The sequence below is a fragment of the Symphalangus syndactylus genome, chromosome 20 (assembly GCF_028878055.3).
Source record: "Symphalangus syndactylus isolate Jambi chromosome 20, NHGRI_mSymSyn1-v2.1_pri, whole genome shotgun sequence".
Taxonomy (NCBI): Eukaryota; Metazoa; Chordata; class Mammalia; order Primates; family Hylobatidae; genus Symphalangus; species Symphalangus syndactylus.
In genome coordinates this window covers 47,274,083-47,293,543 of record NC_072442.2, presented here as the reverse complement: position 1 = coordinate 47,293,543, position 19,461 = coordinate 47,274,083, and the positions used below count along the sequence as shown (strand labels likewise).

The window sequence follows — 19,461 nt, the reverse complement described above, 5'->3', positions numbered from 1 at the left end:
ACTCAGGTCTTTAAAAAAAAACTTTAATTTAGAATCTTATCAAGAGTTTTGTGAAAGCTCACATAAATTATATTCACATATTTATTTTCTTTTTCTTTTTTTTTTTTTTAGACGGAGTCTCACTCCGTCGCCCAGGCTGGAGTGCAGTGGTGTGATCTCGGCTCACTACAACCTCCGCCTCCCGGGTTCAAGCGTTTCTCCTGCCTCAGCCTCCTGAGTAGCTATGACTACAGGCGCACACCACCACAACCAGCTAACTTTTGTATTTTTAGTAGAGACGGGGTTTCACCATGTTGGCTAGGATGGTCTCGATCTCCTGACCTCATGATCCACCTGCCTCAGCTTCCCAAAGTGCTGGGATTACAGGCATGAGCCACCGTCACCCAGCCACACATATTTATTTTCTCAGAGAATTTGGGTGAACTGGTGTGGTGTGATTTCCACTTTTAGAATCCATGTTGTCTTTTCCTCAGAAGGTTATTCATGCTGATATGTCTTCTGAGCCCATCTTTATTAGAGATTTGCCAGTTTGGGCAGTTTGAAGTTGCAGCCTACTTGAGTGGATGGGAGTTACTTTGATGACAGCATTTTTTTGTTCATTTTGGTTCAGAACATACTTATTGAGTACCTAATATGCCAGAAGTTGAGCAAGGAAAATGTTGATAAAGGAAAAGTGGATTCTATCCTCCTGGGATTTAGAGAAGGTCACTCATATGACCGTCAGCTAATATGTTCTGCCCTGCAGTTTAATAATTTATACTTAAATGCCTTTAAAACACAGAGAAGGGGCCAGGCATGGTGGCTAACGCCTGAAATCCCAGCACTTTGGGAGGCCGAGTTGGGTGGATCACTTGAGGTCAGGAGTTTGAGAACAGCCTGGCCAACACAGTGAAACCCTGTCTCTACTAAAAATACAAAAATTAGCTGAATGTGGTGGCACACGCCTGTAATCCCAGCTACTTGGGAGGCTGAGGTGGGAGAATGGCTTGAACCCTGGAGACAGAGGTTGCAGTGAGTCGAGATGGTGCCACTGCACTCCGGCCTGGGCAACAGAGCGAGACTCTGTCTCAAAAAAACAACAGAAAACCCGTAGAGACTATTTTGGGTCTTCATGACTACCTGACATCTGACATATCAGTTTGAGGAATTTAGTATATTTAATGATGCATTTGATTCACTATTAGCGATTTGTATGCTTTAGAGAGTAATTTAGATAGCTTTTCCCCTCTACCTTCCCCAGTAAATATTGAAGTAAATAAGAATTATATCATATCAGCTGTCTTGCTTTTTATCAATCCCATTTATCAGGTGACTCATCCAGTTTTATTTGGCATCTAGCTTTTTATATATTTAAACTGTCTCTTAGGTGACTTTGCATTTTCTTTTTTTTTTGAGATGGAGTTTTGCTCTTGTCACTCAGGCTGGAGTGCAATGGTGCAATCTTGGCTCACTGCAACCTCCGACTCCCGGGTTCAAGCAATTCTCCTGCCTTAGCCTCCCAAGCAGCTGAGACTGCAGGCATGCGCCATCATGCCTGGCTAATTTCTGTAGTTTTTGTTTTTTTTTTTAGTTGAGATAGGATTTCACGATGTTGGCCAGGCTGGTCTCAAACTCCTGACCTCAAATGATCCGCCCCACTTGGCCTCCCAAAGTGCTGGGATTACAGGCGTGAGCCACTGCGCCCGGCCTGCATCATTTTGTTGTAAGGTTTTTTTTTTTTTGAGACAGAGTCTTGCTGTGTCGCCCAGGCTGGAGTGCACTTGCAGGATCTCAGCTTCCTGCACCCTCTGCCTCCAGGTTCCTGTACCCTCCGTCTCCGGTGGGCTGAGCCGAGGTGGGACAGACTGACGCGGAGAGGAAGGGAAGCCGCCTGGCCTGAAGATCCCGTCTCTAAGATCACATTCTGAGGTGCTGAATGTTAGGAGCACTACATATCTTTTTCTTTTTCTTTTTTTTTTTTTTTGAGACAGGGTCTCCCTCTGTCATCCAGGCTGGAGTGCGGTGGCACTTGGATCACTGCAACCTCCAGCCCCCTAAACCCCAGGCTCAAGCAATCCTCCCACCTCAGCTTCCCGGGTAGCTGGGACTACAGTTGCGCACTACCACACCTGGCTATTTTTTAATATTTTTAGTAGAGACGGGGTCTTGCCATGTTGCCCAGGCTGATATTGAATTCCTGAGCTCAAGCGATGCTGTGGCCTTGGCCTCCCAAAGTGCTGGGATTACAGGCATGTGCCACTGTGCCCAGCCCCTTGGAGTACTACATATCTCTTTTGGGGAACAAAAGTCAGCCCAGAACAGGTGTATGTCATTCATCATGGGTACAAGATCCTCAACACCTACACATAGGAAATGAAAATTTTGGTGCAAATTGATAGCATGACTTAAAGAAGTAGATTATTTCTTTAGTGTCTCATGTATTTAACAAGATTTTTGTTTTATCTTTGAAACTTTTTTTTTTTTTTGAGATGGACTCTTGCTCTTTCACCCAGGTTGGAGTGCAGTGGTGCGATCTCGGCTCACTGCAACCTCCGCCTTCTGGGTTCAAGCGATTCTCCTGCCTCAGCTTCCCCAGTAGCTGGGATTACAGGCGCCTACCACCACATCTGGCTAATTTTTGTCTTTTCAGTAGAGACAGGGTTTCACCATTTTGGCCAGGCTGGTCTCAAACTCTTGACATCAGGTGATCTGCCTGCCTCAGCCTCCCAAAGTGCTGGGATTAAAGGCATGAGCCACTGTACCTGGCCTTTTTGTATTTTTGTAGAGATGGGGTTTTGCCATGTTGTCCAGGCTGGTCTCAAACTCCTTAGCTCAAGCAGTGCCCCCACCTTGGCCTCCCAAAGTGTTGGGATTACAGGCCTGATCCCCTGTGCTCAACCTGATGAGATCTTTTCATGTGCTTATTGGCCATTCATATATCTTCTTTGGAGAAATGTCTATTTAAATTCTCTGCACATTTTAATTTTATTTTTATACACCTATTGTTTTTTAGGCAAGGTCTTACTCTGTCACTACGGCTAGAGTGCAGTGGCCAATCGTAGTTTTCTTTTTTTTTTTTTTTTTTTGAGATGGAGTCTTGCTCTGTCACCCAGGCTGGAGTTCAGTGGCGCTATCTTGGCTTACTGCAATCTCCACCTCCCAGGTTCAAGTAATTCTCTGCCTCAGCCTTCTGAATAGCTGGGATTACAGGCACCCGCCACCACGCCTGGCTAATTTTTGTATTTTTAGTAGAGATGGGGTTTCACCATCTTGGCCAGGTTGGTCTTGAACTCCTGACTTCGTGATCCACCCGCCTTGGACTCCCAAAGTGCTGGGATTACAGGCGTGAGCCACCACGCCCGGCCCAATCATAGTTTTCCATAACCTCAAACTCCTGGACTCAAGGGTTCCTTCTGCCTCAAGCTCCTGAGTAGCTAGGACTACAGGTGTGTGCCACCATGTCTGGCTAATTGTTTTTTTTTTTCTTTTTTTTAATTTATTTTGTAGAGACAGGATCTTGCTATATTGCTCTGGCAGGTCTCAAAATCCTTGCCTCAAGGGATCCTCTCCTTCTGGTGTGAGCCACCGTGCTCAGCTTTTGCGCATTTTAAAATTGGATTCTCTTTTTATTGTTGAGTTGTAAGAGTTCTTTAAATATAGTAGATACAAATCCCTTGTGAGATACATGATTTGCAAATATTTTCTCCCACTTATGCGTTGTGTTTTCAATTTCTTGATGGTGTCCTTTAATGTACAAAATGTTATAATTCTGATGAAGCCCAATTTACTTGTATTTTCCTTTGTTGCATGTGGTTTTGAAGTCAAGCCACCAAATGAAATGAAGATTAGCTTTTGTTTTTGTCTAGGAATTTTATTGTTTTAGCTATTACATTTAGGTCTATAATCCAGGTTTAAATTTAATTAGAATTTTTGTGTATGGTGTTAGATACAGTGGTCCAACTTCATTCTACTGCATGTGAATATTCAGTTGTCCCAGCATGGTTTGTTGAAAAGACCATTGTTTGTTTCTTGTAGAGATGGGGTCTTGCTTTGTTGCCTTGGCTAGTCTCGAACTCCTGGCCTCAAGCAATTCTCCTGTCTCGGCCTCCCCAAATGCTGGGATTACAGGTGTCAGCCACAGCACTTGGCTTAAAAAGACCATTCTTTTTTTTTTTTTTTTGAGACGGAGTCTCACTCTGTCGCCCAGGCTGCAGTGCAGTGGCGCAATCTCGGCTCACTGCTAGCTCTGCCTCCCGGGTTCACGCCATTCTCCTGCCTCAGCCTCTCCGAGTAGCTGGGACTACAGGCGCCCGCCACCACGCCCGGCTAATTTTTTTTTGTATTTAAAAAGACCATTCTTTCCTCCACTGAATTGTCTTGGCATTCTTATCGAAAAATCAATTGACTGTCAGCGTAAAGGTTTACTTCTGAACCCACACTTATATTCCATTGATCTGTATGTTTATCCTTATGCCACTACCACACTGTCTTGATTTCTGTAGCTTTGAATTATGTTTTCAAATCAGGAAGTGTGAGTCCCCCAACTTTGTTTTTCCTATTCAAATTTCTTTTGGGTATGCTGGGATCACATTGATTCTGTAGATCAATTTAGGGAATATTGCCATTTTAACAGTGTTATATCTTCTGATCTATTCTCATCCATGAACATGGGATGTCTTTCCTTTTTTTTTTTTTTGGAGACACAGTCTTGCTCTGTCATCCAGGCTGGAGTGAAGTACAGTAATGCAATCACGGCTCACTGCAGCTGTAACCTACTAGGCTCAAGTGATCTTCTTTCCTCAGCCCCCCAGGCAGCTAGGACTACAGGTGCATGCCACCACATCTAGCTCATTTTTGTATTTTTGTAGAGACTAGGTCTTGCCGTGTTGCCTAGTCAGATGCTGAACTTCTGGGCTCAAGCAGTCCACCCACTTCAGTCTACCAAAGTGCTGGGATTACAGGTGTGAGCCATCACACCTGGCCTTTCCATTTAGTTAGGATTTCTTTAACTTCTTTTGGCAATTTTTATATATCTCAGAGTATAAGATTGTCACTGCTTTTGTTAAATTTATTTCTAAGTGTTTTTTTTTTTTTGAGACAGTGTCTCATTTTGTCACCCAGGCTAAAGTGCAGTGGTGCGATCTCGGCTGATTGCAACCTCCGCCTCCCGGGTTCAAGTGATTCCGCTGCCTCAGCTTCCTGAGTAGCTGGGATTACAGGCATCCACCACCACACCCAACTAATTTTCATATTTTAGTAGAGACAGGGTTTCACCATGTTGGCTAGGCTAGTCTCAAACTCCTGACCTCAAGTAATCTGCCCACCTCAGCCTCCCACAGTGTTGGGATTACAGGTGTGAGCCATCGTGCTTGGCTTTCTAAGTCTTTTTTTTTTTTTTTTTTTTTGGGATGCTGTTGTAATTGGCATTTTTAAAAACTTTTAATGTTCAGGTTACTTATGGCTTGTGTATAGAAATACGATTACTACTTATATATTGAGCTTGTATCCTGTAACTGTGTTGGATGTGTTTATTGGCTCTAATAGTTTATTTGTGGGATTTTCTTAGGATTTTCTACATACAAGATTATATCATCTGCAAATAAAGGTAGTTTTACTTCTTTTTTTTTAAGCCTGAGTGATTTTTATTTCTTTTTCTTGCCTATTTGCCCTGGCCAGAACCTTCAGTGCAGTGTTGAACAGAGTGGTAAGAGCGGATATCCTTGTTTTGTTCTTGACCTGAGGGAGAAAGCATTCAAGCTTTCTCCATTAAGTATGATTTTAGCTATGGGGTTTTTGTAGGTATTCTTTTTTGTCCCCCATGGGTATTTTTTATTAGGTTGAAGATGTTTTCTTCAATTCCTATTTTGTTGAGTGTTTTTATCATGAAAGCATGTTGGATTTTGTCAAGTACTTTTTCTGCATCTATTCAAATGATCATGTGGTTTGTATCCTTTATTAATACCGTGTATTACATGAATTGATTTTCAGAAGTTAAGCCAACCTTGAATCCCTGGGATTAAGTCATACTTAGCAATGGTGTATAAGCCTTTTTATATGTTGCTGGATTCATTTTGCTTTGTTGAGGACTTTTACATCTGTATTCATAAGATATATTGGTCTGTAGTTGTCTTATGATATCTTTGTCTGGTTTTGGCATCAGAGTAATAATGGCTTTATTGAATGAGTTGAGATGTGTTCTTGGCTTCATCTTGAACTAATTTTGGTTTAACTTTGAACATTCATTTAGCAAGAGTAAATTCTAATTGCCTAATTACTGAATGAAGATAAAATTAAAGGTATAACTGTTTTTTTGTTTTTTTGAGATGGAGTCTCACTCTGTTGCCCAGGCTGGAGTGCAGTGGTGTGATCTCAGCTCACTGCAACCTCCACTTCCCAGGTTCAAATGATTCTCATGCCTTAGCCTCCCAAGTAGCTAGGATTACAGGCCCCTGCCACCACACTCAGCTAATTTTTGTTTTTAGTAGACTAAAAATACAAAAATTTTATCATGTTGGTCAGGCTGGTCTTGAACTCCTGACTTCAAGTGATCCTCCCAACTCGGCCTCCTCAAGTGCTGGGATTACAGGTGTAAGCCACCATGCCCGGCCTTTTTGTTTATGTTTGTTTTAGAGATAGAGTCTTCCTATGTTGCCTAGGCTGGAGTACAGTGGCCTATGGTTTCAAGCACTCCTCCTGCCTCAGCCTCCCAAGTAGCTGGGACTAGAGGCACATGGCACACCCAGCTTGGTTGCCTTCCCCCCACTCCCCAACCCGTGAGACAGGGTCTTGCTATTTGTCCAGACTAGTCTAGAACTCTTAGGCTCAAGTAGTCTCTCCACCTCAGCCTCCCAAGTAGCTAGGATTACAGGCACATGCCACCACACTTGGCAGTCAACTGTTTAAAAAACATCTATTATTTAACATTCGGGGTAGAGGTTCCAAGTATAGAACTTTAGATCCTTACTGCCTGCTTGGTTCCCTGGATTTTTTCTCCTAGTTTTATTTGGGATACTTACTTCATTATTTCATTTTGGTTATGCCATAAATAACACCCAATTTTAGCATTCCTGGGATGATTTAGCCAAGCTTCAGAAAAGAGGCCAGAAGTAAATGGAATTGGAAGCATAAAGCCACTAAAATTTTTTCATTGTTCTCTGATCATTTTTTAGCTTTGGATTTTTTGATCATTTAACGTATCAATGAGTAGAAAGGATTTTTCTTGACTACCACATAGCTTATAAAGTGACCAAGTATTCTTTCCTTAGAGATTCTGCAGTGTTTAACATTCATTAGGTACTCAGTATGTTTATGAATGAATATATATTAATGGTAGGGCTTTTATAGGGTCTTATTTTACTGAAAATTGAAGATAATCATTCACATTTGGATTACAAGTGTTTGTGTTATGTTATAAACATTTAATGCCCTAGCCCAAATATTAGCAAGCATGGTCATATTTTGGTATTGCCACGGTAGGTATTCTGGGAAGTGTGAGTAGTTGTTTTTTCCTACCCTCTGTGCTGAAGGATTTCTTTCTTTTTTTTTGAGACAGAGTCTTGCTCTGTCGTTCAAGCTGGAGTGCGGTGGCACGATCTCAGCTCACTGACACTGCAACCTCTACCTCCCGCCGGGTTCAAGCAATTCTCCTGCTTCAGCCTCCCGAGTAGCTGGGACTACAGGCGCATGCCACCACGCCTGGCTAATTTTTTGTATTTTAGTAGAGACGGGTTTTCACCATGTTGCCCAGGCTGGTCTCGAACTCCTGAGCTCTAGCAATCCACTGGCCTCGGCCTCCCAAAGTGCTAGTATTAGAGGTGTGAGCCACCACGTCTGGCCTGAAGGACTTCTTATACCAAAGAAGATACAGTTTCATTTAACTATTTTATTTTATTTTTTCTGATGCTGGTTAAAGTTGGTTCATTTGGGACACATTTCATTAGATAAATTTGTGTCTAAATGTGATTGTGAGAATTTGGAATATGGTGGAAAATATTGAATATTAGATTCTACAATTTTTGTCAGTCTAATTCAGAAACAAAAAAGATTGCGGTTGAGAAAATCATAGATGATTTCTTTGTAAATGAGTTACAGAGATAAGACAGGACCTTTAGCATTTCCTGAATTCCAGTCATGTTGTCAGTAACTTACGGTCTCTTTTATAATATTGTACCCATGACAATTTATACGTTAGATTTCCGGTTTTATCTTCTGCCTGGAAGGATTACATTCAGGGGTTTTAGCCATGCATATTTATCTATAAATGGTCTAAACCAGTGCCTCTTTATCTTTCCTTAAAGTACTTTTCAGGGTCTAGGGCTGTTTGGAGCAGTTTGTTACAAGCAGGACATATCTCTCTGAGGACTCCTTTTCTATCTTGAAACAGTGAGAATTTTGCATTTTGCTCTGTATGCATTCCATATCCCATATCCGAAATGCTTGGGACCAGAAGTTTTTTGGATTTCAAATTTTTCAGATTTTGGGATGTTTGCATGTACATAATGTACTATCTTGGAGATGGGATCCAAATCTAAACATGAAATTCTGTTTCATATACACATTATGCACATAGCCTGAAGATAATTTCTTTTTTTACCTTTTTCTTTAAGAGTTGATGTCTCATACTGTTTGTTGCCCAGGCTGGAGTGCAGTAGCATGATCCTACTCACAGCAGCCTAGAACTCCTGGGCTCAAGTCATTCTCCTGCCTCAGCCTCCCAGGTAGCTGGTACTAGCTGGTACAGTTGCACGGTGCCAAGCCCAGCTAATTTTTTTGTTTGTTTGAGATGGGGTCTGATTCTGTTACCCAGGTTGGAGTGCAGTAGCGCCATCTCTGCTCGCTGTAGCCTCCACCTTCCAGGCTCAAGCGATTCTCCCACCTTGGCTTCCTGTGTAGCTGGGACTACAGGTGCATGCCACCATGCCTGGCTAACTTTTTGTATTTTTGGTAGAGAGAGGTTTTGCTACATTGCCCAGGCTGGTCTTGAACTCCAGAGCTCAAGCGATTCACCTGCCATGGCTTTCCAGTGTTGGGATTACAGGCTTGAGCCACTGCAATTGGCCTTAATTTTTTTTTTTTTTTTCAGAGATAGGGTCTCACTGTGTTGCCCAGGCTGGTCTTGAACTCCAGGGCTCAAATGATCCTCCCATCTTGGTCTCCCAAAGTGTTAGGATTACAGGCATGAGCTACCACAACCTACCAGTTTTATACAAAATTGAAAATAATTTTGTTCTTAAAATAAACAGTGTTTCTGATGGTTCAGAGAACCATCAGAAGCAAAGGTGTCACGTGTGGAATTTTCCATTTGAGGTGTCATGTTGGCACTCAAAAAGTTTCAGATTTTGGAGGGTTTTGAATTTTCAGATTAGGGATGGTCAACCTGTAATATATTTGTGTTTATTTTAACAAAAGTACATCTGATTTTACTACAATCCTTGATTAAATTGATACTCCAAAAAAGTTGCTCCTGTATATATTCAGTGGCCTTGGTTACTCCCCATTTGTAGCTGTATGTTCTTGAGCGTACATAGAAACAAGTTCAAGAATCCAAGAATTAGTGGGTTAAAAATAATGTTCTAGGCTGGGCGTGGTGGCTGACACCTGTAATCCCAGCACTTTGGGAGGCTGAGACGGGCGGATCAGCTGAGGTCAGGATTTTGAGACCAGCCTGGCCAATATGGCGAAACTCCGTCTCTACTAAAAATACAAAGATTAGCCGGGCATGGTGGTGCGTGCCTGTAGTCCCACCTACTTGGGTGGCTGAGGTAGGAGAATCGCTTGAACCCAGGAGGTGGAGGTTGCGGTGAGCCCAAATTGTGCCATGCACTCCAGCCTGGCAGCCTGAGCAGAGCGAGGCTGTGTCTCAAAAAAAAAAAGTAATTCCAAGAATGGTATGCCACTTCATTGGAGGAAACAGGTCTGCCATCTTCCAAAGTCCCTAGGTTTGCCATGCCATCAGAATAAGATTTTACAAGTTGCATCATAACTTAGAATCGGCAACTGATGTAAAATAAGTAAATAAATACATATATACATATATATATATATATATTTTTTTTTTTTGAGACAGAGTTTCACTCTGTCGCCCAGGCTGGAGTGCAGTGGTGCGATCTTGGCTCGCTGCAAGCTCTGCCTCACGGGTTCATGCCATTCTGCTGCCTCAGCCTCCCGAGTAGCTGGGACTACAGGTGCCCCCCACCATGCCTGGCTAATTTTTTATATTTTTAGTAGAGACGGAGTTTCACCATGTTGGCCAGGATGGTCTCGATCTCCTTATCTCGTGATCTGCCTGCCTTGGCCTCCCAAAGTGCTGGGACTACAGGCATGAGCCACCGCACCCAGCCTGTAAAAACATTTTTTAAGGTGTGTTTTGCCTTGTACACCTGCTGCCTCCTTTTCTCTTTGAACATGTTTCCTTCTGACTCAGTTTTATCAGGCCCTCCACAACTTGGCTACTCACAGCTGCCTTGAAGTTCTGCATATTTACCTTTATGTTTCCTTTGGAAAAGAACTCAGGTAGTTTCTTGGTACATTTTGGCCAAATTCTGACACTCAACTTTATTATCTGATAAAACGTTTGGGTCCTGCGTAGATTGCTTAATCTGCAAAATCAGTATATTAGAATACTCCTTCTATGTTTGGTCATTGAACTTTCAGGGTTAACCACACATTCTAGTTATTTGAGAATTTTAAAATATTCTAAACTAAAGTTAAAAGCATTAGAATTAACTAAAATTCACCAAAATAATCAGGGTGTGTGTGTGTGTGTGTGTGTGTGTGTGTGTGTGTAAACTCATTGAGGAACTTTATTAAAATGTTCGTATAAAATCCTGGTTAAACTGCTTGCACTAGAAATGAGTGCTGGTAGCTGCTATTAAATCCACCACTGTGGAGAAGAAGACCAACAATCTTGGGTGCTAGATTTTAACAATAGCTGATGGCCTGAGAGAACCTGACTTGTTTCTTTCAGTGATATAATTGTATTCAGTTGAGCTTTAATGTTGTCTTCTGAATTATCCAAAAGTAAATTATTTCTAGACTTACTAGTACATTTAGGTTTAACCTACAACAGTATTGTTCTCATTACTAACACAGTTAAATCAGGAGGCTGCCTAATAATTAGTTTTTCTTTTGTATAAATTATTGGGTCAGTTCTGTGGTGAGATGGTAAAATAATATCTTTATGTAAATCCTGCAGTTTGTATCAGTAGTATGAGGAGGAAAATATCTTGTTAGGTTGGATTGAAATGAAGGAATGCTATGCATTCTTGTAATACTTTGCCATTTATGAAATGCTTTTGTTTAATCTTACTGAAAGTTTGTTTCTACTGGATTCAGTCAGTACATAAAAATACTGTATATTTTGAATCAGTTAAGGCCTCCATTTAATGAAAATAATCTTGATTTCTGAGCTTTGTAGTCATTGTAATCAGTATGAGGATTTTCTTCTACTTGCATTTGGCTAAATCTTTATACTTGTGACACTGTGAAATAGGTAGTATTGTTTAGGTTTAATGCCTTTAGCATGTTTGCACGTCCAGTTCACCAAGTGAGTAGCACTGGTGAATTAGAAGCGGGAAAAGTGAGAATTGAAGACTGAGAGACCCTGATCCCAGCTTTGACGCTTTGGCAGTCTCTTAACTGGCTTCTTTCTGTTGGCCTCATTTTCACACTAATAAAATGTGGTGGCTGAACATATTCCTTCTACATCCTAAATTTTTTGACTTAAATTTCTTAACTTTGGTTTAGTTTACTCTGGCTTTCTATTTAATATTTAGCTGGTTAAATATTAATGTGAGAACATGCCTCAGTTTCAGCTTAAAGATGTTTCTTTCATAATTTTAATATGGGTTTTTACATAGTTTTATGTGTTCATTTCTGTGATATCTAGAATAAATTCTTGAGCTTAATAGGTACTCACTAGATTTTTGTTGAATTAAATGTATTTTAAGTATTTAATGTGGCATTAGATTTATGATTGTAAATAATCGTTCTCAGAATATGTTTTTAGGGAGCTAAAAGTATTTTTATATATAGTGTTATCTAAGTTCATGAATGAAAACATTGTTTGCTAGACTCTAGACAGGGATTTTTTTTTTTTTGAAACAGAGTCCCGCTCTGTCACTCAGGTTGGAGTGCAGTGGTGCGATCTTGGCTCACTGCATCTTCCACCTTGTGGGTTCAAGAGATTCTCCTGCCTCAGCTTCCCAAGTAGCTAGGACTATAGGCATGTGCCACAATGCCAGGCTAATTTTTGTATTTTTAGTTGAGACAGGGTTTCACCATGTTGCCCAGGCTGGTCTCAGACTCCAGGCCTCAGGTGATCCACTTGCTTCGGTCTCCCAAAGTGCTAGAATTACAGGTGTGAGTCACATCCAGGCTTTGTTTTTTTTTTTTAATTAGGTCCAAGTCCTAAGTAGATAGGTATTTGAGTTTTGAATTAGGAAAGAGGTGCTGATTTTTGCTTCACTCAGATTTTAAACTTTAAAGTTTAGAACTGTGGAAAATAGCTTCATTCACTAATAATAATAGTTAAACTTAATAGGTAGGTGGTATTACTATCTCCATTTTACAGAACAGAATACGTACTTTGCCCAAAGTAACACAAAGAATAAGTGAGGGAGGCAGGATTAGAATCTGGGGCTACCTAGGTCCTGTGTGCTTAAGTACTACATTCTACCTTTTTCATTCAGTCAGTTCTTATGATGTGTCTCTTTTGTGCCAGGCCCTGGGCTAGGTCCTAGGTAAGTAACCAAAAAAATGGGTCCCTGTGCTTTTGAAACTAAATGGCCTAGGCTTTAGGACTTGTCCTGAGTTAATATATAATAATTGCTTTTTCTTAAGTGCAAAAAAAGTTATTCATTGTCCTTTTGAGATTAGTTTGGACATATGAGATACTGAATTTGTGAGAGATTATTCCGTTTAGGAATTTCTGGCTTGTTTAGAAAGTCTGCGGTAGGGAAGGTAGAGAGTGCCTTTTTGGAATACGTTTATTATCTATAGATGAGAGTTACAGATCTTAAATTAGAACAACCACAGTTCCTGCCTGCAAGGGCTTTCAGGCTGGCTTGAGGTGGCAAGACTGGTATATGAAAACAACCTCAGAGGAATTACAGAGAGCATTTAACCAAGGGTAATGTAGTGCCAACTCTGTACATTATTGGTTCTTTTTTTGAGACAGAGTCTCCTTCTGTCGCCTAGGCTGGAGTGCAGTGGTGTGATCTTGGCTCACTGCAACCTCTGCCTTCGGGGCTCAAGTGATTCTCATGCCTCAGCCTCCCGAGTAGGTGGACTACAGGTGTGCACCACCATGCTTGGCTACTTTTTGTATTTTTAGTAGAGACGGGGTTTCACCATGTTGGCCAGGCTGGTCTCAAATTCCTGGCCTCAGGTGATCTGCCTGCCTTGGCCTTCTGGAGTCCTGGGATTACAGGCATGAGCCACCGCGCCCAGCCTACATTATTGTCAAGTGAAATGAGTAGATGATAACAGTGGTGTGGTGGAATATAAGAGGATAATATGAGTTGTAGGTGGATTGGAGAGTAATTAACAAGGAATGGTGGTAACGAGGGATGGTCCTCTTTTTCTAGGTAGAGAGAACACAGACAAAGATGGATGGGTACAGAGCTGTGTGTAAGAGGGAATACCTTTTCCTTTTTTCTTTCTTTCCTTCCCCCCTTCCTTTCTTTTTCTTTTTTCTGAGATAGGGTGTTGCTCTGTTGCCCAGGCTGGTTTGCAGTGGCGTGATCATGGTTCACTGCAGCCTTGACCTCCTGGGCTCAAGTGATCCTCCTGCCTCAGCCTCTGAGTAGCTTGGACTACAGGCATATGCCGCCACCCCTGGCTAAATTTTTTTATTATTTATTTTTTGAAGAGATGAGGTTTTGCTGTTTTGCCCGGGCTGTTCTCAAACTCCTGGGCTCAAGCAATACTCTCACATTGGCCTCTCAAAGTGCTAATTATTTAGGTGTGAGCCACCATGCCTAGCCATGGAATGTTTTTTCTGAGGAAGAAATAATAAGATTAGTTATATAAAATATTGTAATCATAAAGTAAGATACAAATACTAAAAAACATTAGAACTCAATCATTGTTTTTTAACTTCATTTATTATATAAGGAACCTAACTCAAATTGGCTTAAACAATTAATAAATGTTTATTGTTACATTGTTCTAATGTGGCTGGAAATCCAGAAGTCATACAAATTGTCAGGATTGGTTGATACAGTGGCTTAATGCTATCACCAAGGACCAACTCTCTATTCCCTTTGATGTTGGTGGCATCTTCAGGCTTGCTGCAAAGGTGACTGTAGCAGTTTGAGGTGTCACTGTCTGAGGAAGAGGGACTGTTTTTTCCTCCATCATTTTTAGGATTGAAGAACCTTTTCTCACAGTTCTCTTTTTGGAGGGTGTCCAGGGGACTTCTACTCACATCTTATGGCCATTCCTAACCAATCATTGGCAAAGAGAATGGGGTAAAACTAATCAGAATAGAGTAGGTATTGGAGAGTCAACATGACTATTCCAAGAGTGATTTGAAATGTGTTGGTGTTTTTATTTTTTTTATCACTTTTCATTTTGAGACAGTCTCGCTCTGTTGCCCAGGTTGGACTACAATGGCATGATCATGACTCACTGCAGCCTTGACCTCCCAGGCTCAAGCAATCCCCTCAGCCTCTGGAGTAGCTGGGACTGTAGGCACATGCTACCACACTTGGCTAATTAAAAATTTTTTTTGTGGAGATAAGGTCTCACTCTGTTGCCCAGGCTGGTCTCCAACTTGCGAGCTCAAGTGATCCTCCCACCTCACCCTCCCACAGTGCTGGGATTACAGGAGTGAGCTGCTGCACCAGGCCTTTTTTTTAAAATCTTTTTTTATTTGTTTATTTTGTATGTAGGTGTTTTCAATCAGCCTTTTGGACATCCACTATTTTTTGGGGGGAAATTTAAAAAAATTTATTTCTCTTCATAAGATTTTTGTGCGGTGGCTCATGCCTGTAATGCCAGCAGTCGAGTCCAGGAGTTCGAGACCAGCCTGGGCAACATAGGGAGACTCCGTATCTATCAAAACAAACAAATAAAAAGAAATGAAAAAAAATAGCTGGGCATGGCGGCATATGCCTGTAGTGCCAGCTACTCAAGAGGCTGAGGTAGGATCACCTGAGCCTGGGAGGCTGCAGTGAGTTGTGATTGCACCACTGCACTCCAGCCTGGGCGACCGAGCAGGACCCTGTCAAAAAAAGAAAAGTAAAAGTTGGTGCCTAGGAAGAAAGATGTCTGATTTTAGATAAGAATATACAACAGGTTGACTGATTTAAGTGCCATAAACCCTGTGAACTCTTGACTCTTGCACTAAGCAATGAGAGAAAGGGGAAGCTGGAATTTATAGTTCCCCCAAATACATGGTTTTAAAAATGAGCATTTTCCAGTTTTCTCCTAATCCATTAGAAAAATATATTTCATATAATCTTGCTTATTTGGTTGCCTAATTAAATCTGACAGTTGGGTCTTAAAAATTTGGAGGAGCAGTAAGATTATTTTGTTATGGTGTGTCTGAATTTAATATTTAAGTATACGCTGCAAAGGGCTTTGCCTTATTTGGTGTTTTTCATTCTGCTAATTTAGATTTCAGAAGCCTCAGATTGGGGCTCTAGTTCGCCATCTATTGGTCCAATACCCTTCTACTGTATTTTGTGGAATTACTATTTATGTGTGTATGTGTGTACAATAAAAAAGTCAAAGTTTTTTCCCAGGGTTGTAAATTAAAAATCCACGACTAAAGACCTCTTTTGGATGTGTATACAAATATTAGTTTATTCTTTGTGTAATTTGACCCTATGACTCCAAACTGCCTGCTTTTGATATTTGAGAACCATGACTATGCTTGAGAGTGTGATTTTAGGAGTATAAATGGAAACTCGCAGAAACCTAGGTGCAGATGTTGCAGGGGCAGGTGAGTTAGTGTAACTTTGTGGGAAGACTAAAACCGTTCTGTAACGACTGTGAGGGTGTTTTTTGATAAGCAGAAGTGACGTATAATACCGGATATTGGTTCTGGTAAGCCACAAAAAAGTGTGAAGCATTTTGCGTCTTCCTTTTTGGTAGTAGAGCATACGTACCCTTATCTGCCTAATTTGATGATTTAATGATTTGAACGATTTTTTCTTCAGTCATTTAAGCTAGTTTTGATGAATCCTAGATTAGTCTTTTAAATCTCAAGATACTGCACTCATCTTTTGGCAACTTTAAAGGGTGGTAGAATTACACTTTGTGTGACACTTTGTATTACATTATGTTTCTGAATTCTTTAAGTCTAGGAAAGGTTCCATTATTTTAAGGTTCTATTTTGGGGACAATATAAAGTTCTGTACTGATAAACTGGTCATGAGAAATGATAAAGTGCCACCACTTTAAACCAACTCTGGTAAGGAGGTGGGAAGTTGGCTTTTTGTTGTGAGATTTGTGTTTCTTTGTAGAGTTCTTTGTTATAAACTTTTAGCATGGCAGTGAAATTCCTTTTGGTGGCGGCAGGAAGCATAAATACTCATTGTGTAATGCCATTTGCCTGTTTTGGCGGATCCGCCAAGCCATGACACCCAAAACAAGACGCGTGTTTCTTCACGAAAACTACAGTTCCCAGCGGGCCCGGCGCCGGCGGGGCCATCACTTCTCCTCTGGCTCCCGGCTGCCCCTTCCCGGGCTGGCCTGGCGCGGGCCCTGGCTGGGGCCTGCGCAGTGACTACGTGCACCAGCCCCCCCCCGCCCCACACCCCGCCCAACTCTGGTGGCTGCGGAGCGCGGTGCTGGGGCTAGTGCCCAGCCGTGCTGCAGTGTATAGAGACTGGCTGCTAGGGACAAAGGGCGGGCGGCGGAAGCCGCTTCACTGGTCAGGGAGCTTTCTGCAGGGTTAGCCCTGGAATAGTATGGTGCCGACGGCCTTACCCTCTTTACTACACAGTGCAAACAGTTCCTCGCTCACGTCCTCTCGCTCCGCGGCGCCGGCCCGCCCTGCCCCTCAACCGGCGAGCCGCACCGCCGGCCCCAGCACGGAGGGAATGTGACGGCATCAGTGCCTCAGGTTAGACTCACCTCGGCCGCAGCGAGGGCTGGCTTCCCCCTGCCGCAGTGCTGCGTGCCGTCGCTGCACGTCCGGGGTAGCTGGGGCCGGGCGCCGCGGCCTCCGCAGATGGAGGTACAAAAACATCGGCCACGGCGAGGAGCCATGACTGAGGCGGCGGCGGCCGCGCCTCCTGGCGGCCCGCGGGGGCGGTGCGGCGGGCGCCCCCTGGCGGCGCGCCGGGGTGGAGCGGCCCTTCGCCGCCGCAGCCGCAGCCGGCGGAGGCGCTGCTGTCCCTCCTCCCCGTGTCCCCGGCGCTCGCCCGCTCGCTCGCTCGCTCCATTCTCCCTCCGCTTCAGATTAAAGGGGGGGAGGGAAAAGGAGCTCGGCCGCCATTTTCCCAGTGCCGCCGCCACCGCCGCCACCGCTTGCCGAGCCGGCGGGAGAACCGAGCACCGTAGCGAAGCCGACTCGTCTCGCCGCGGCGGCGCGGGGGGCGGCTGAAGCGCGCTCCCGGGCTGGAAAGAGGCGGCCGGGGGTGGCGGCCTGGGTGCGGGTTCGGGCTGCAGACGGCGGTGCTTGTTTGTGCGGGGCGGGGGGGCGGCTTCACTCTCTGCCCCCGCCCGCCCGCCCTCCCGGCCGGGCTGCGGTCTCCGGTCGTGCTCGGGCCCCGTCGGTGCGGAGGAAGGCCGGGAAAGGGCCCGAAAGAGAAGAAAAAGCAGCCGCTCCCCGCCGCCGCCTTCCCCTCCCCCTCCGCCTCGCCCCCCCCGCCCGGAAAGTCAGGGCGGCTCCGGGCGTCGGGGGGAGGAGAGCGGCGGGCCCGGGCCGGAGCCGCCGCCGCGCGCCCCCGCCCGCCGCTGGCCCTCGGCGCCCAGGCCGGGGGGCTGTTTGCAAACTGCGCCCATTTTGTGGGGCTGAATCCGCCCGGGCTACGCTCCTCCATCACGTGGTAGGTGCTGCTGCTGCTCCTCTCCTCCTCCTCCTGCTGCCCTTTCTCCTTCTCCTCGCTCTCCCTGTGGCTCCCATTTCTCTCTCTCTTTGTTAGTTGTAACTAGAAAGGCAGGGCAGGGTAGAAAAAACCCCCGGAACTTTAAATGGCCTCTCCGGGCTTCCCCGCTGCGGGTCCGGGCTGGGAGTCGCCCCAAGGGCGGGGGTGTACGGGGGCCCTTCCCCAGCAGCTGCCGCCTCGTTCGCCAGCTTTTCCTTTGGCGTTCTATTTAAAAAGGCGGCCTGGAGAACATGATTTATTCCCGTAAAAGAACCCCCCAAGCAAACTCTGGCTCTCGCCTTGAACTTCTCTTGACTGCAAAAGGCCTTTCTCTGCTCGAAACACACATCTTGGCGCGTTGCACGGTTTGTATCACAACTCTGATTGTTTCATTTATTATTTTTGTTGCCTGTAAATTCAGGTCACTTACGTTTTCAGATGTAGTCTCCCTCAGACGGACTTTTTTTTTTTTAACTAAAGAGGAAGAGGCATTTATTTGCTTTTAAGTGAGTTGGAATCTTAACTGCCTTTTGGGGGGCCTGTTTTCCGGCTGACGGTCTTTTGATTCTTAGCAAATAGTTTGTTTTCCATACGATAAACAACCCTACTCCCGTGTTTTACTTAAAAATCCTCTTGTTTTCCAATGTTGGAATCTCAATGTGGATTTATAGAGAAACGTGTTACTTAACTATTGCTTATTGATTGCTTTAGGGGAGAAGGGGTGACATGATGGCGCCACTTTAAATTGCTCTCTTTCCTTTTCCTCGGTCCCCCCCACCCCCCTTTATCCTGGAGGTCACTGGAGCATTTTCTGTGACTTATTAATAAAACTGTACTTGAGGGTGTTAGAAGCACAACTCGTAGGGGCTGGAGTTTAGCCCTAGGGTCGGCAGACCGACTCCTGCGGTCCCCAAAGTTCCGAGACATCTCTCTTCCTCCAGCCTCGCCTCCCTCCTCTCCATTCACAATCCTGGTGTTGCCATCTCCTTTGTCACGTGGCTAGCAATCATTGTGTTTTTTTGTTTGTTTTGGGGTGTGTGTTTATATTTTTAAATTGCAGCTCAGAGGAACCTTTCCTCTTCGCTTTGGAGAGATCAAAACGTTTTACTTGTTTTAGTTTTAGAGTCGGAGAACATTTTAAAATAAACGATAAAATTACATAATCTTTGCCTTGCATAATCATGATATAGTTATAGATTGCTACTGAACTTCGTCTTGAAAGTCATTTCAAGTATGGAAACTAGTACGTTAGAATATGTTTTCCATTTGTCGGGATGGTCTGTAATTTGTATTTTCTCTGCTTTTTGGGTCAGTTAAAGGACCACTATTTACAAAGGCTTAAGTGGGTGTGTTTTCCCTTTCCCCTTTCCTATAGGCTCTACTTGGTTCCTTTTCTAGCATGCTGTCTGACCAATTTAGAAAATTTCAATTGTCTACAGGC

At 43.6% G+C, this 19,461-nt stretch overlaps 2 protein-coding genes across 25 annotated transcripts in view; one reads left to right on the top strand and one right to left on the bottom strand.

Annotated features, from left to right (window-relative positions):
- Positions 1-19,461, top strand: part of KANSL1 (KAT8 regulatory NSL complex subunit 1) — a 193,475-nt gene that overhangs the window by 16,060 nt on the left and 157,954 nt on the right. For 4 of the 24 annotated variants that reach the window (XM_063629280.1, XM_063629278.1, XM_063629279.1 and 1 more), the window contains exon 1: positions 16,752-17,053. The exons of 10 other annotated variants lie outside the window; for them this stretch is intronic. The gene's annotated coding sequence lies outside the window, so the exon portion shown is untranslated. Of the gene's footprint in view, positions 1-16,751; positions 17,054-17,372; positions 18,386-19,461 lie in introns of those variants that run through there. 10 more of the 24 variants (XM_055257644.2, XM_055257652.2, XM_055257649.2 and 7 more) reach the window with 6 other exon arrangements.
- On the bottom strand, positions 14,491-17,799 carry LOC129469660 (synapsin-1-like; the record flags this gene model as incomplete). The annotated part of the gene is made up of 2 exons (XM_055256446.2): positions 14,491-15,205; positions 17,065-17,799. Coding segments are annotated over 2 exons (828 nt in total), but the record flags the coding sequence as incomplete, so codon positions are not given.